Here is a 15346-nt window from a genome sequence, read left to right as displayed (position 1 = left end):
AATTTCTAACTTGAAATGCAGTCACCTGCCTCTTGAGAGGGGATTGCGCCTGTGTCTCTAGTGCCAGTAACACAAAATGTGCATCTAGTCGCACACACAGACCTACAGGATTTAGCTGAGAGGTTGGCCTGTAGAAGTGGGTCAGAGGATTCTGCTGGAGCAATGCTCTGGAGACCACTGTTTGTGAGACTGAGTCTGCTGACGTGTGCACGATTCTACACACACACTAATACGCACAGACAAAGGGTGCACAACAGCATGCAAAACTCTACACACATACCTTTAGTTCACCTGAGGGAGCTTCATCTAGACACACAGTAATTATGCATGCATGCATATTCATTTACGCCTTTCTCACTTCCATCTAATATCATTTAATCACAACGAGGAAAACGTGAATTGAGATGAAATGGACGGATAAAGGGAAACAGACAAGCAGACCGAGAGGGAGAGAAGGAAGAGGGAGCCCTGTCATATGCGGGTTATAGAAAGACAGAACGAAATGAGTGTTGTGAACGACATGCTGTCCAGTCAACCATCGCTGTCTGACAGTAACATATTGATCTGAGAATCTCAACAGCATAAGTTGCAGCATAGTTGGAATCAAAGCTTTATTTAAAATATGCCAGTGTGCTGGTGTGAATCTCAAAAACCAAAAACTGGTCATTTTTCACCAAAAATCAAAAGAAAAACACTTATTTAATTATATATATATATATATATCTATATATATATATATATATATATATATATATATATATATAAAGCATTATTGTAAATTATTATAAAAATATTTAGGAATTTTTACTTTAATTTTCATTGCAATTGGGCACAAATTCTCATTTAGGTTATGCATCCAAATGATTTACTTTCTTAAATCCTTTTTCAAATCATTACTATTTATTGCTGTAAGTAATTTTTCCAAGTAAAAAATATATTATATTACTGTCTCACAATATAGTATACTATAAAAAAGGATTTTTATTTAAAATTACAAATTAACAATTGGATTCTGTTGAATAGAAAAATGAACATGCATTTCAGAACATGTTTGGTCCCCTTCATCATATAATAGTCCAAAAATAAGCCTCATTTTCGTTTGTTCTTTTGATTTTTAGGGTGAAACAAGTGCCGGAAATGTTCTTTTTATGACATTCATCCTTATTGGTTGTTGGATGAATCCAGGAAGTTCACATTCACAAATTAATCTCGTTTTAAACCTCTCAGTGGAATCGAACAGCCCTACAGCATTGGAATTTTGGCCTTAATTTCCTATAATACACATCAAATCATTATCATTAAACTACAGACAGACAAAAATGAGTATCCTCAAGGTAGCTGTTGATTTGCTACATTTCAGCCTGGGACTGAGATTAAACTTACAGGAGGAATTAAAAGTATTAATTTTTCAATATTATACCCACCCACTCTCCCCGTCAGTCTTTTATATTATCGCCGTAAAAGTACATCATTCAGCACAGAGGGTAATCTGTTTGGAAATCACATGGCATTAGATGTCATTAGCGGTGAGTCATCTTTAATGAACACATCTAATGAAGTGAGGCTCAGTGAGAGAAATATCATTTTTCCAGCTTTGGGAGGGCGGTACAAGGTGTGTATGAGTGAGAAAGTGCGCACATGAGTTTTGTGTTTCATTATGAAATAAACCAAAGGTCTTACATTTCGAAACATCATGAGGTTCCCAAAAAATGGTAAGGGCTTTGGGTGCTTGATGCCACACCGTTCCAAGATGGAGAAAGGGGCGATGGAATACCTATTAAAACAAAGACAAAGACATTCAGTGTAAACATCTGCAGCTTGACTGATTTTGCCTCATTATTAGAAAACCACATATGCTCACACTGGTTGCCAGATTGAGGACATGAAACAGGAACGAGCGCAATTGACATGAACTTGCATTTCAGAACATGTTATTCTTCTTCTTTGGTCCCCTTTGTCATATGATAGGCGACGAGCCTGACAATATAAGTTGATTAGTTGATTTATCCATGTTTTACTATGCCGCTGGTCATAGAGCTTTTTAGATGGATGCCGAGGTTTTTTAGGTCAAGTAGAATCTGCGATCACTGACCCAGTTCGTTTGCTGGCTTCTGTGGCTGCAATGCACAGTGTTTTCCACCAACTGGCAACCTGGGGTTTCGAAATACTATTGGGTAAATTGGCAGTGGGCGGGATCAAAAAAGACCAAAACAAAAACAGACATTCTGACACAGAACACACATTTCAAAGTAGAATAAATGGCTGTATAATTGTTTGTATGTGAACTTAGTATGTGAATATTTTTATGCTTTACTACATTCAAAAACATTACATATTGCACCTTTAAATAGTACTGCAGTATGATAAATGAATCATTTAAAAACAATAATAATATAATTTATATATGTGGCCCGTGCTGGCAAAATGAGTCCGAATGCGCATTGGTTAATTACGAGCTACTGGCAAAACAAGTCAAAAATATTGGTCGAATTTGAGGTTTTCACAAAAATTTGTTCATTAAACCCTCATCTAGTGATACCACTGCTCCAAATAGCAATTAAACATCTAAACGTATCTTTTATTTGTATGTTTTCTGAGAGGAATACCTTTCCTTTGTCCATGAAAAATGCAGTTTTTCTCTGCTCACTTCACCACTCTCACTTCCCCTCAGCAACTTCCTCATTAGTCCAAGTTTGGTATTGTATTAAAACGCAGCACTCCAACTTTGTGAATATCATTGCATGAGTCTGAACCAATGAAATGTGATTTCAAAACTCATGCTGAAGACATGCACAGACGCGATCCCGATATACACATATAAACAGAATTTCAGTAGGCTACTTCAAAATATTTAAGTAAAATATTGAAAAAAAAGTTGAATAGATCCTACAGATATTTGGTTTTGATGAGGTGTGTGCCAAATTAGGTATTATTAACCGGGATTTTAAGGTATGGTTGCTAGTTGCTAGGTTTTGGAACCTTCAGAAAACTCGATTTTTCTCAAAATTGACTTTACTACAAAAGTGTAGCGCAGTCATTTGTTCTCCGATTCCAACAAATCATACATCATTTTGAAAGTTTTTTAATAGAGATTGTGAAAATAGCTCAATAACTAATAATAACTGGGCCCAATGAGTAAGGCAATACTTTAGTGGGCTTTCTTCATCAAATGGGCCAGGACAATATTCCCAGTGACAACAACCCTGTGCTTCTTGTAGACGGGGTGTAAGTGATGGATTGTGCAAAGGCATGAAAACACAAGCTGTATCGGAGAGCACTGGCAAGTGCTGCATTTCCTCAGAGTATGGAAAAAGGGACTTGCATTATGCATCAGGATTGCATCTGCTGACACACCAGTGCTTCGACCACTTTAACTTTGAAGTGAGCCGTGGGAGATGACGAGACGTTATTCTCTCAAAAAGTGCCTTTTTGTCCCCTAGAAGTTAAACACAAATGTCTTAATAATCCACCAGAGAAAGAGAACAGCGAGTACTTTATTCAAATATGTGCAAATAATCGCTAACACTGGTGCACCTAAAACCATTTGCAAGTTAAGAAACACATTTTCTTCAACTACAGGCACTTTAATTTCCCAAGAGTTGATTTCTATTTAAACTAACAAAGTTCAACTTTGTTTTATGAAGGTCACATTAAAACAGTCTACTTTATTTTTGTCTTATGTAAAGATTTTATTGGTTCAGCCTTCGTCTGAACCCCCCAAAAAAGTAATTTAATAATTTGTTTTATGACAATTATTTTTTATTTGTTTTACACAATTCTAACTGCCCTTTTGTGGCATCAATTCCATCAGTAACTTTGCCAATGCAATAATAGTGAAAACATTTCATATTAACTACAAAAATATATTTTCCAAATATTATTTATAGATTATTTTTAATATATTTATTTACATTGAGCAACCATTTTGTTCCAAAAAAAAAAAAAAAATGTTTAAAATGTTAAAAATATTTCCAAAACTAACGGAAATAACATTTTCATTACAGGTCAGAATTTTATTTTATTTATTTATTTTTTTTTTTTTTGTGACAATTCTTCAATGAGGCATGTCCACTGATATTTTTATCTAGTGTATATTCTCAAAGTCAGTGTCAAAAGTGTTCAGAGTTGAATAAACACTCTTGAATGTTTTTTCTAATCGTGTTTGGCTGGAAATATCAGACTCTGACTTCAGCACTGTGGTGAAAAGTAACTGCCACCAATCTTCCTCAAAAATAAAAAAAGTACTGTAACCAAAAGATTCTGACATCCATCTCTTTCATAATCTCCAGCTCGGCAGGAGTTCATTACCATATTAATTGTCAGATTAGAGAACGGGTCTTAACACATGCTGTAAAAAAAGCTGGAATGATAACTCATTTTATGACATGCTCTTAATTACCCAGAAGCACGTCGCATCCTAACACGCTCGTCCGGCACTGAAAAACGATGAATCCCCAGCCCAATCTGTCCATGTCCAGATTCAAAATCATTTCTCACTTCAGCACAAATATATTCACCACCACAACCAGACAAACATCCCCCAGTCTTTCAACTCATTATTGGTTAAGTGAACACAGAAGAACTAATGTGAAAGACATCCACAGTGCTTAACAGTGTGAGATCAGGTTTATCCCCAATAGCTGTGTGAAAGTCTTCCAGCAAAACAGGACTAAAGTTGATTTGTCCTTCAAAACATGCAGTTTGGAACATTGTCAACAGTTTGTTCCAGTTTTGCTGAAGTTCAATCAAAAACCTCTTAAGGGAACATCAGAATTAATGTGTTGCTCTATAGAGCAGGTGTTAGTGAAGTGTGTCACAGCCCATATAAAGCAGAACGTAGCGTATTTCCATATTGTGAAGGCAGATAAGTTCAAAGACAGCATTCTAACCAAAAACTAACCATAAAGTGACTAAACTGAAAAGCTCAAACATTAACAGCAGGTCATTTAAAAGTCACTCACACACAAAAGAGAGTTCAACATTCAGAAGATTTTGCTAAAAGTTTGGCAATAGCATGTTGCTAGGCTAATACAATCCTCTAATAAGAACATCAAATACACAGTAAACACAAATAATGGAATTGTTATCCATTTTTCTTGACTTGTTCGGCATCTTGGATATAATTACCATGTTGCATTATGGGACTTTCTTATATGTGCAATGCATTCAAAAGAAGATATCTTAGTAGATATACTGTGGTGCTTTTATTGGCTGCATACATCGAGGCGGTCTCATTTTTAAAAATGCAACCATTACATTCCAAAGAAAAAGAAAGAACAGTAATTCGCCAGGAATTTTTTTTTTTTTTTGTAATGGTTACTTTTCTGGAATGAGAAAAGCTTGATGACCAGTAAACATGACCTCCGGAGGGCGCAATCTTCAAAATGAGACACAGCTATAATGTTGCCTTCATGTTGGGAGCAAGTTTATGATGCCTTAAATGCTGTCTAGGTAGGAAGTTAACTAGGTTTTGGATCAGACCTGTAAACAGACATAAAGTCCCCCTGAAATCAAAATTGAAGTTTTTTAGCTTTTAGTATGAATATGTTAGCCTTAAGGTTATGAATATGCTGGTGTGTTCCAAAACAATGACAAAATTCACATTTAGGAGATATAAGCATTCAAAACTTAATCTCTCACTTCCGCTAAAATGGATCATGGATTTTCATGACATCACATGGCACTTCGGTTTCTCATCAAATCTTTGGTCCAATCAAATGCTCTCTAGAATCTGAAGTCCCGCCTCCTCCTACACTCTTACAGACGCTGAAGCCTCGGCTGAAATCGGTCACTTGCTCACACATTTACTAGTTTCTACATGGTGAATGGAACATAGTGCACTATATAGAGAATAGGGAACGATTCACAGCGTAAATATGCTATCCTTTGACGCGAATGAAGTCCGTTTTTGCATTTGTCACATGAACAGACGCAACGTGAGCACATTCTGCTCTGGTCCAGGGACACAAGAACACAAGAGTGGATCATATGCGAGAGACAGCTCAGACCACAAAAGGTATCGGATTCATTTGAATTCTGCACAGAATGCTGTATATAAGTGATATAAAGGACATTATGAGGAGAAACGGTTAGAGATTAGAAGGAAACAGAGGTTTTACTGAGTCTAACGGCTCTGGCGAGCTGTAACAAACAAAACGCTATTGGCTATTTTAAAAAAGGGGCGGGGCTGTTCTATATAATCGCCCTGTCTTCCTGTTTCAGCTGAAATTGCGTCAACACATTGAATAATGCTGCGCATTCCAACACTCTGCAGTGGGCCTTTAAACTTCACTTTTGTTTTAATTTTGCCACTCTAATATACACTTTTGTGAATTTTTTTTTCTTACTCAGGTCTGCTTATAATTGTTAGCAAACGTTTCTTGCAACACAAACAAAAATCTAGTTTTACATTTTCCACCTTCACTCTGACCCTTTATTAAGATGAATTTTACAGGCTGTTTTTTTGCTACTGTGAATTTAAAAAGATAGTCCACACAAATATTTAGTCTTGCAACATTGGATCTTCCAAGCAACACTGGACCCCATTGACACTCATTGTAAAGAAAAAAAAAAAAATCTAAATATTTTTTTCTGTGCTCAACAGGTTTGGTAAGACATGAGGGTGAGTAAATGACAATTTTCCTTTATGGGTAAAGTATCATTTTAAAGGTGTTTTTTTTTTTTTTACATTTTCAACTGTAGTGTGTAATCTTTCATGTAAAAAGTTTTCAAAGTTACAAAGCGCAAAAGCTCACTCCAAAGGGAGTTATTCTGTATATCACTGAGCACTGTTCCTGAACTCTCTGAATCGCCTTGATTGTATTCTTGAGTTTTCTTCTGGGAACGTACACGTCACAATATTCCCCTTTTAAATAATTCCCACTCAAGGCACATGCGAAAAAGGGATGAGTTGAGTTGTGCTAGTAGACATAGTACGTTGAATGTCGTAGTTAAAGGTGCCATCGAACATTTTTTTACAAGATGTAATATAAGTCTAAGGTGTCCCCTGAATGTGTCTGAAGTTTCAGCTCAAAATACCCCAATAAATTTTTTTAACTGCCTATTTTGGGGCATAATTAGAAATGCGCCGATTCAGGCTGCGGCCCCTTTAATTGCTCGCGCTCTCCGCCACCTCCTGAGCTCTCGACTCTATCACATCATAAACAAAGTTCACACAGCTAATATAACCCTCAAAATGGATCTTTACAAAGTGTTCGTCATGCATGCTGCATGCATACATCGGATTATGTGAGTATTGTATTTATTTGGATGTTTACATTTGATTCTGAATGAGTTTGAGGCTATGCTCCATGGCTAACGGCTAATGCTACACTATTGGACAGATTTATAAAGAATGAAGTTGTGTTTATGCATTATACAGACTGCAAGTGTTTAATAATGAAAATAATGACGGCTCTTGTCTCCATGAATACAGTAAGAAACAATGGTAACTTTAACCACATTTAACAGTACATTAGCAACATGCTAACGAAACATTTAGAAAGACAGTTTACAAATATCTCTAAAAATATCATGTTATCATGGATCATGTCAGTTATTTTCGCTCCATCTGCCATTTTTCGCTATTGTTCTTGCTTGCTTACCTAGTCTGATGATTCAGCTGTGCACAGATCCAGACTTTAATACTGGCTTGTCTAATGCCTTGAACATAAGCTGGCATATGCAAATATTGGGGGCGTACATATTAATGATCCTGACTGTTACGTAACAGTCGGTGTTATGTTGAGATTTGCCTGTTCTTCGGAGGTCTTTTAAACAAATGAGATTTATATAAGAAGGAGGAAACAATGGAGTTTGAGACTCACTGTATGTCATTTCCATGTACTGAACTCTTGTTATTTAACTATGCCATGGTAAATTCAAATTTTAATTCTAGGGCACCTTTAAGGTAAGGGGCGTGACATTTCCAAAACACACTCAAAGCATTTGGCCAATCACAACACACTGGTCCAGCCGTCCAATCAGAGCACATTGTGCTTTTCAGAAGGAGGGGCTTCATAGAGACTGGGACTAAACAGTGTGTTAATGAGAGGTGCTGTAATAATGTAAAATATATGGGAAAATAATGTGTTTTTTAAGCATTTAAGCATGAAAACCTATTCTAAAAGACCCCCAAAAACAAAATCAAAACTTAAAGGGCATAACAGGTCCCGTTTAAGACTTATGTGGTTCTATACACCACATGTGAATATGTGAGTATAACAATTGAATAACCTCTGTTTACTGGCATACTGTAGCTCACATTGCCATATATCATGGCTGGTCATGCCGCTGAACACTGAATAGATGCTGACGTGTAAATGTTCAAAGACAAATTAATGTGCTTGTGTTTCTGATGCCATGATAATGCTATCTGAGTAACCCATTTTTGCAGCTCAAGTCTGAGTGTATGCTTGTGTTTTGAATGCTACAGTATTTCTGTATAGTAAGCTACAGTATATGTCCATTTAATTATTTGACTACAGACCTACATCACGATAATTAAGTTTACACAAGACAGCACACCACTGCATGACGATCAATTGTAGTTCAATGTGAGCCTGAGCTGACTGACAAATCCAGCGAGGCATCTCCTCTATGTGTCTCTCCAGGCTAGATAAACAGATGTTGATGTAGCTTATCAGTGAATACGCCTGGCCATTTCTGAGCCCCTTTGCCAGGGGCTGTGTGTGAGAGAGAGATGTGCCACAGGCTAAATATACTGGGAAAAGGCCAGGGTGGAAGACAGTCCTTAAAATACCACTAAAATTCACACCCAGCCTCCTTGTTAAATATTTACCTTAGCCTTACACACTGTCCTTCCCAAATTCGAATTTTAAAGGTCCAACAAGGTAAGAAAGGTTCACTGTTGGCCACAGACACAAACATATCAAACATGTTTCAACTTAAAAAATGTATGTGCATACAAGTATAGCCGAACACTTTCACAAACACAACTGTCTCCAAGGTTGATATAGTTTGCTGAGCTCTGGTTTAAACTTGCACATCATGAAGTCATTAAAATTTATGTGTTTAGGGTGACCTGTAACTTTGGGGTGAATGAGCAGTCCTTGGAAAAGAAGGAGAGATTGAGACAACCATGTCTGACTGACAGCAAGGGACTCGCTGGGTTGTTTTCAGAGAGAGTTTGGAAGGAACAGGCCAGCCAATGTTCTCATTAAGGCCAAAAGTGTCATAAAGGAGGAGAGATACACTGTGAGGTGAAAGAGGGGTGAGATACTGAAAAGTTGCAGTAAAGATTTTGTAGTGGATTTTGTAGTAGTGTTTTTCCCCCCTGATTAAGAATCAAGATGCTCAAACTACGGCCAAAAGAGGGCGGAGCTTTAACAGCTCGCACTTTGTTTGCTCAACAACAAAACTGGAGAATCTCACGCAGCCAAAATGATGATTGTCAGTATCGGTGCTCTGTCTTGCATTGTTCGGCCGGTCGGACACTGATGGAGAGACTCAGGAAGAAGTTACAGCTTTTAGAATGCAACTGGATGTTTCTGAACGGTTAGTGGATAAATTCATGTAGCTGCTATGGGGTTGATTCAGCTCATTGAATAGCATGTGCCGTCATGTTAATCTTTTGCAAATCCAGCATTGAACTGACCCTCGTTTGTGAAGCAGTCGGGTGTAAAATGACGACATGGCAACAACACTCTACTACAACAACTCTTTCTCTTTTCTAAAGCAGCCCAACATGGACTCACCCCCTTTGTTGCGTGTTCTCGGGGGCAAGGTTTATATACATTTTGGGGTTTGTGATGTCACAAACACGAGAAGAAGCTTATTGTAGTCCCTCCCAGCTTTTTGTTGTAGTCCTTAAAAAGTGATTTATTGAAAAGAAAATATCTCCCTTTGCTTTGAACTTTGAGCATCATAACTTTGCAGATGTTGTTTATGCTCAAACAGCAACATTACACACCAACTCATTTTAAAAAATGTGAAATCATAATCAAGGACCCCTTCAAACTTGCTAACATCACTTAAAACAAAAATAAATACACTGCAAAATATGGTTTTCTAACTCAGTATTTATTCTTGTTTATAAATATCTAAACAAAATACTTTTACTTGAGAAGCAAAATGACATAAGATATAAAGTCTTGTTTTCAGAAATTAAATGAGTTTATGCTTAAAACAAAAAAAATATATATCTTCCAATCAGGCATGGAAAATAAACTTTTGAATTCCTTTTGAATTAAGTTCATTTTTCTGATACTTTCAGATATTCTGCAAGTTTTTTTTTTTTTTTTTTTTTTTTTTTTTGGCAGTATACTGTAGGTAAAAGTAGCTTCCTCTTTCTTTCTGGGACAAAAGTTTGTTTCTCTTTTAAATTTTGACATGAGGGCAAGTATGGAGAAATTAAAGACATAACTGCAAATTAATTTATAAATGAATTCCAGATGGAACTTCAAAAATTATTTTCCATTTATATGGTGAATTATCATTCACTGCTATTTGTACAATTATTTGTGACCTTAAAACTTAAATGTATAGCAGCCGATAGTCCTTTCACTGACCGTCTGATGCATAAACATTAAACAAAATATAAAAAAATAAAATATTCATAAAAACAAAAGACAATGCAGAAGTCAATTTACTAATTTTACACTGACGCACATTCTGCATTCTACACCAATTTCTTCAGTATTTTCTATACACTTTCTGTGCAATTATTTGAGTTTTGCTCCAATATATGCTAACCCATTTCGGATACACCTCTCTTACACATCCTTAAAAAATCCGTAAAAACAAAATAAACTATGGTTGAACACTTATCTTTTATTATGATCGCATATTACGATCAGACTTTTATTACAGCCAGAATCACCTGCAGACTTTATGCTCATAATAAAACTCTGAATACATGAGCCTACTTTCTCCTTGTCTTTAACATACACAATCACAGACACTCATAATTACAGTATTCACTTGCTACAGCATCCAACAGCACTAACATACTTTCAATCTCAGTTTACGGAAATGTAGCAGAGTTTATGTTGCTGACAGTTTGTTTGTGTCAGAGACAGACTTTAAGTTAGTATCAGCAAACAGCTCCTGAAGCACTCAGACTCGCACATTGATCCTGCCGGGCATAAAAGTGCAGGCTATAATTGCTCTGAGCTTCTTCTAGTGTCTCTCTTGATCATCCATGACACATTTGATTTCTTTTCTATTGTGAGAGCCTATTAAAAATGGGCACCAATAAAAGCGCATTGATTCATGCAGGATTAGCACATCGGACTGGAGTTTTATCATGGCCACACAATCAAGAACCCCCTTCTTTCACTCTCACGCACACACTAACGCCCCACAGTGTGCAGCTGCAGTCACATGGACCGAGATTTGCCAGCTCTCTGCTCAATAGTGTACTGATGGTGCCGTGGGCCTGGGTGGCTACAGAGTGAGTGTGTGCACGGGGAAAGAGATGCCCAGAACTGCTTAAACGGTCTGGTGGTGGGCAGAGGACGAGTTCCCCTGTGGAGTTTTGTGCAGTACCCAGACCTGGATCAGATGCTTGGCGGTCACGCCGCGGTAGTGAGCTCAGACTGCACATTTATCTCTGAGAGCAGAGAGCTGCTGCGATTGATCAGCTGTGGAAGAGGAGGCACTACGATCCAACACAAAACCAAATAATCTGCGACAACATGGCCAGTGACACACTAACAACAAACACAAATGAGTTTAAAATACAAATGTATACAAACACACGATTTAAACGTATGTAAATGCAAATGCAATGTTTAAAGTGCACACAGCCCTTCAAATGTTTGAAAGCATGTGTCTTAGTACAGAATCTGATCTCACTGCCAGAATGTTCTCTTAAAATAACCTTTTCACATTTATACACAAGTGCCACTTTGGACTCAAGAACTGCAGATAGAATCAAATAAGGACAATTTTTGGTTTATTAATTTGTACAGAATATCTAATGTGTATAATGATAAAATTTTTTTGATGTCATAATGATGCTTTTCACTAGTACACTGTAAATAATTGATTATGGTAAACTAAGATTGATGCATTTTTTCGAGTTGATGTGGGCGTTGACTGTTGATGAGGTGTCTCGCGAACGACTGACATTTCTCTCTTTTCAAACAGATTACATAAACAGAAAATATTTGTTTTAGTTTTGACTTACATTATTTAAAACCTGACATTTCAATGTTTCTCATATTCGCATGTCTCATTTTTTTGTGATAAGTTTTCACTAAGAATGGACTTTTTTGAGAAAGAGATAACATATCATGCATCATTTTTTCTTTATTTTGCAAAAAGCACACAAATAAAAGACATTCTGTAGTTTCAATTGATGTATTACTTTTTATCTGTATGACAAAAAAATATGGAGTATTTTAAAGGTGCCCTGGAACGATGTAATATAAGTCTAAGGTGTCTGTGAAGTTTCAGCTCAAAATACCCCATAGATTTTTTTTTATTCATTTTTTAACTGCCTATTTTGGGGCATAATTAGAAATTATTAGCCGATTCAGGGTGTGTGGCCCTTTAAATCTTGTGCTCCACGCCCCAAGAGCTTGCGCTTGCCTTAAAGAACATAAAAAAAGTTCAAACAGCTAATATAACCCTCAAAATGGATCTTTATAAAGTGTTTGTCATGCAGCATGTCTAATTGCGCAAGTACAGTGTTTATTTTGATGTTTACATTTGATTCTGAATGAGTTTGATAGTGCTCCGTGGCTAACGACTAATGCTACACTGTTGGAGAGATTTATAAAGAATGATGTTGTGTTTATGAATTATACAGACTGCAAGTGTTTAAAAATGAAAATAATGACAGCTCTTGTCTCCGTGAATACAGTAATAAATGATGGTAACTTTAACCACATTTAACAGTACATTAGCAACATGCTAACGAAACATTTAGAAAGACAATTTACAAATATCACAAAAAATATCATGTTCTCATGAATCATGTCAGTTATTATTGCTCCGTCTGACATTTTTTGCTATTGTCCTTGCTTGCTTACCTAGTCTGATGATTCAGCTGTGCACATCCAGAAACAATGGAGTTTGAGACTCACTCTATGTCTTTTCCATGTACTGAACTCTTGTTTCTTAACTATGCCGAGGTAAATTCAATTTTTGAATCTAGGGCACCTTTAAGATTTTGCTGCTATGTGAATAAAATGCAGCAAAACGCGTTGGCACGTTTGCAGACCCCAGAGATTTAATTTATTGGGTTTATCCAGTTGATTTCTCCAATGTATTTGAGTTCACAATTAAAAAGTCTCAACTTTTGAGAAGTAGTACTCAAAAGCCCAAGCAAATTAAAAACTAAATATGAGTTGGGATTTTTTTTTTTTTTTTTTTACAGTGCATTAACATCAACCTGGGTTGTGCTCTATTCAGAACTAAATTGAGACTGCATTTTAAATTCCAATGCAGTTGTGTATCAGGTAGACGGTACAAAGTACCCTTGATTAAAAAGGCTAAGTATAGGAAAACCTTCGTTCCGAGAGCCACTGATATTTTAAATAGGATTGTAAAATGAGTTGTGTAATGGCCTGGTTGCAATAGAGAGGCTCAGAATCTTCCACAAATAAGATGTTTAATTAACAAAGGAACGGAACAACCAAACACAAAGCAAACAAAAGAACAGACAAGGAGTGCAGGGAAGTGAGTCCATTATAAAGGGAGTGCTGATGAAGTATTCCAGGGGTGGGGAATCCGTGATGATGGGGAGTTGGAGATGGTGGGAGATGGAGTAACGGACAGAAGGGAAATGAGACAAGTTGTTGTTGTTGTTGTGAAGTTTTAAATTAATGTTTGTGTATTCTGTTTTTGTTGAGCCTTGTCTAAAGACAATTTTCTGGGGCTAGATAATAAAGCTTTTGAACAGAATTGAATTGAATTCTTGAATTTAAATTGAATTTAAACTGAGGACGCAAATAGTATGCAGAAGAAGAATTAAAATTAACCGAAATTCAAAAATTAATTTTTAGCTAGAAAAGCCAACAACAATTTTTTAATGTTGTCCTGACAAAGCCTTGTTTCAAAGTTTTGGGAAAAATATTTATATTTGAAAATGTATAGGTCTTATGGACAGAGAGAATGATGTACAAAACAAAAATATATTAAAAAAAATATTAAATCTTATTTAAAAATTACACTATGTACCTTTTTTGTTCAAAATGTACAAAATTTATATAATGAGCAAGTACTTCATGAATCCATGTTCCAATCCGTGTTTTGTCTCATCCTGAATCACTATGGTGCACCTATAATAAGTGTTTAAATTCAGACTATTTTAGAGAAAAATAGCTCCGACTACAATGTTCCTCCACAAGAAGCATGCAATTTTGTAGAGTGCCAAAATACTTGAATTTCTTTGAATTCCTCTTCCTGTGATTCCAACTCAACTTCTTGTGAATTCAATTCAAAATCTAACTTATGAATGAAAAGGGAGCCAATTTTGCACAAACCTGGTATCAACTGCTGGTATTGTGGCAATCCTAATTAACACAAAACAAAGATTCTTCATTACTGTCTCATACCAAATCACAAGGCTAATATCTGACATCACAGACTAAAAGATTTCTCGGCCTGAAAATCTCTTAAGAAACACAAATGAGATTGTGTCATTCATCCGCACAGGGGCTTATACAGGAGCGTCCAGTTTGACACATGCTCACAGCTACGCATTTCAAAGATTCTCCCCTGTCACATAATCAATCATACGCAGGACTTGGCATACACAATGAAGCCTCTGATTTGAGCAGCAGATAAGCATATTAGAATTATTTCTGAAGAATCATGACATTTTAAAACATATTAAAACAGAAAACAGTAATGAATGTGTAATAATAGTTAAAATTAATAACATTTCACATTATTCTATTTTACTGTATTTTTGAACAAATAAATGCAGCCTTGTTGAACTTAAGAGATTTATTTCAAAAACAATCTTATCGACCCCAAACTTTTGAACAGCAATGGAAATAGCGTCAACTGGTATACATTTTAATCTATTTACATTGCTGGTACACTGTCTCCAAATCTTAAAACCAGATTCCAAAAAAGTTGGGACACTGTACAAATTGTGAATAAAAATAGAATGCAATGATGTGGAAGTTTCAAATTTCAATATTTTATTCAGAATACAACATAGATGACATATCAAATGTTTACACTGAGAAAATGTATCGTTTTAAGGGGAAAAAAAGTTTATTTTAAATTTTATGGCATCAACACATCTCAAAAAAGTTGGGACAAGGCCATGTTTACCACTGTGTGGCATCCCCTCTTCTTTTTATAACAGTCTGCAAACATCTAGGGATTGAGGAGACAAGTTGCTCAAGTTTAGGAATAGGAATGT

At 36.1% G+C, this 15346-nt stretch overlaps 1 protein-coding gene across 6 annotated transcripts in view; it reads right to left on the bottom strand.

Annotated features, from left to right (window-relative positions):
* Nucleotides 1–15346, bottom strand: part of tbxas1 (thromboxane A synthase 1 (platelet)) — a 92461-nt gene that overhangs the window by 51793 nt on the left and 25322 nt on the right. For all 6 annotated transcript variants that reach the window (XM_067390130.1, XM_067390134.1, XM_067390131.1 and 3 more), the window contains one exon: nucleotides 1681–1774. In XM_067390130.1, coding sequence (XP_067246231.1) covers nucleotides 1681–1774 — 94 coding nt within the window. The remainder of the gene's footprint in view (nucleotides 1–1680; nucleotides 1775–15346) is intronic.

This window comes from Chanodichthys erythropterus, chromosome 7, assembly GCF_024489055.1.
Source record: "Chanodichthys erythropterus isolate Z2021 chromosome 7, ASM2448905v1, whole genome shotgun sequence".
Lineage (NCBI taxonomy): Eukaryota > Metazoa > Chordata > Actinopteri > Cypriniformes > Xenocyprididae > Chanodichthys > Chanodichthys erythropterus.
Note: the sequence above shows the minus strand (reverse complement) of the source record. Positions and strands in the feature narration are given on the sequence as shown.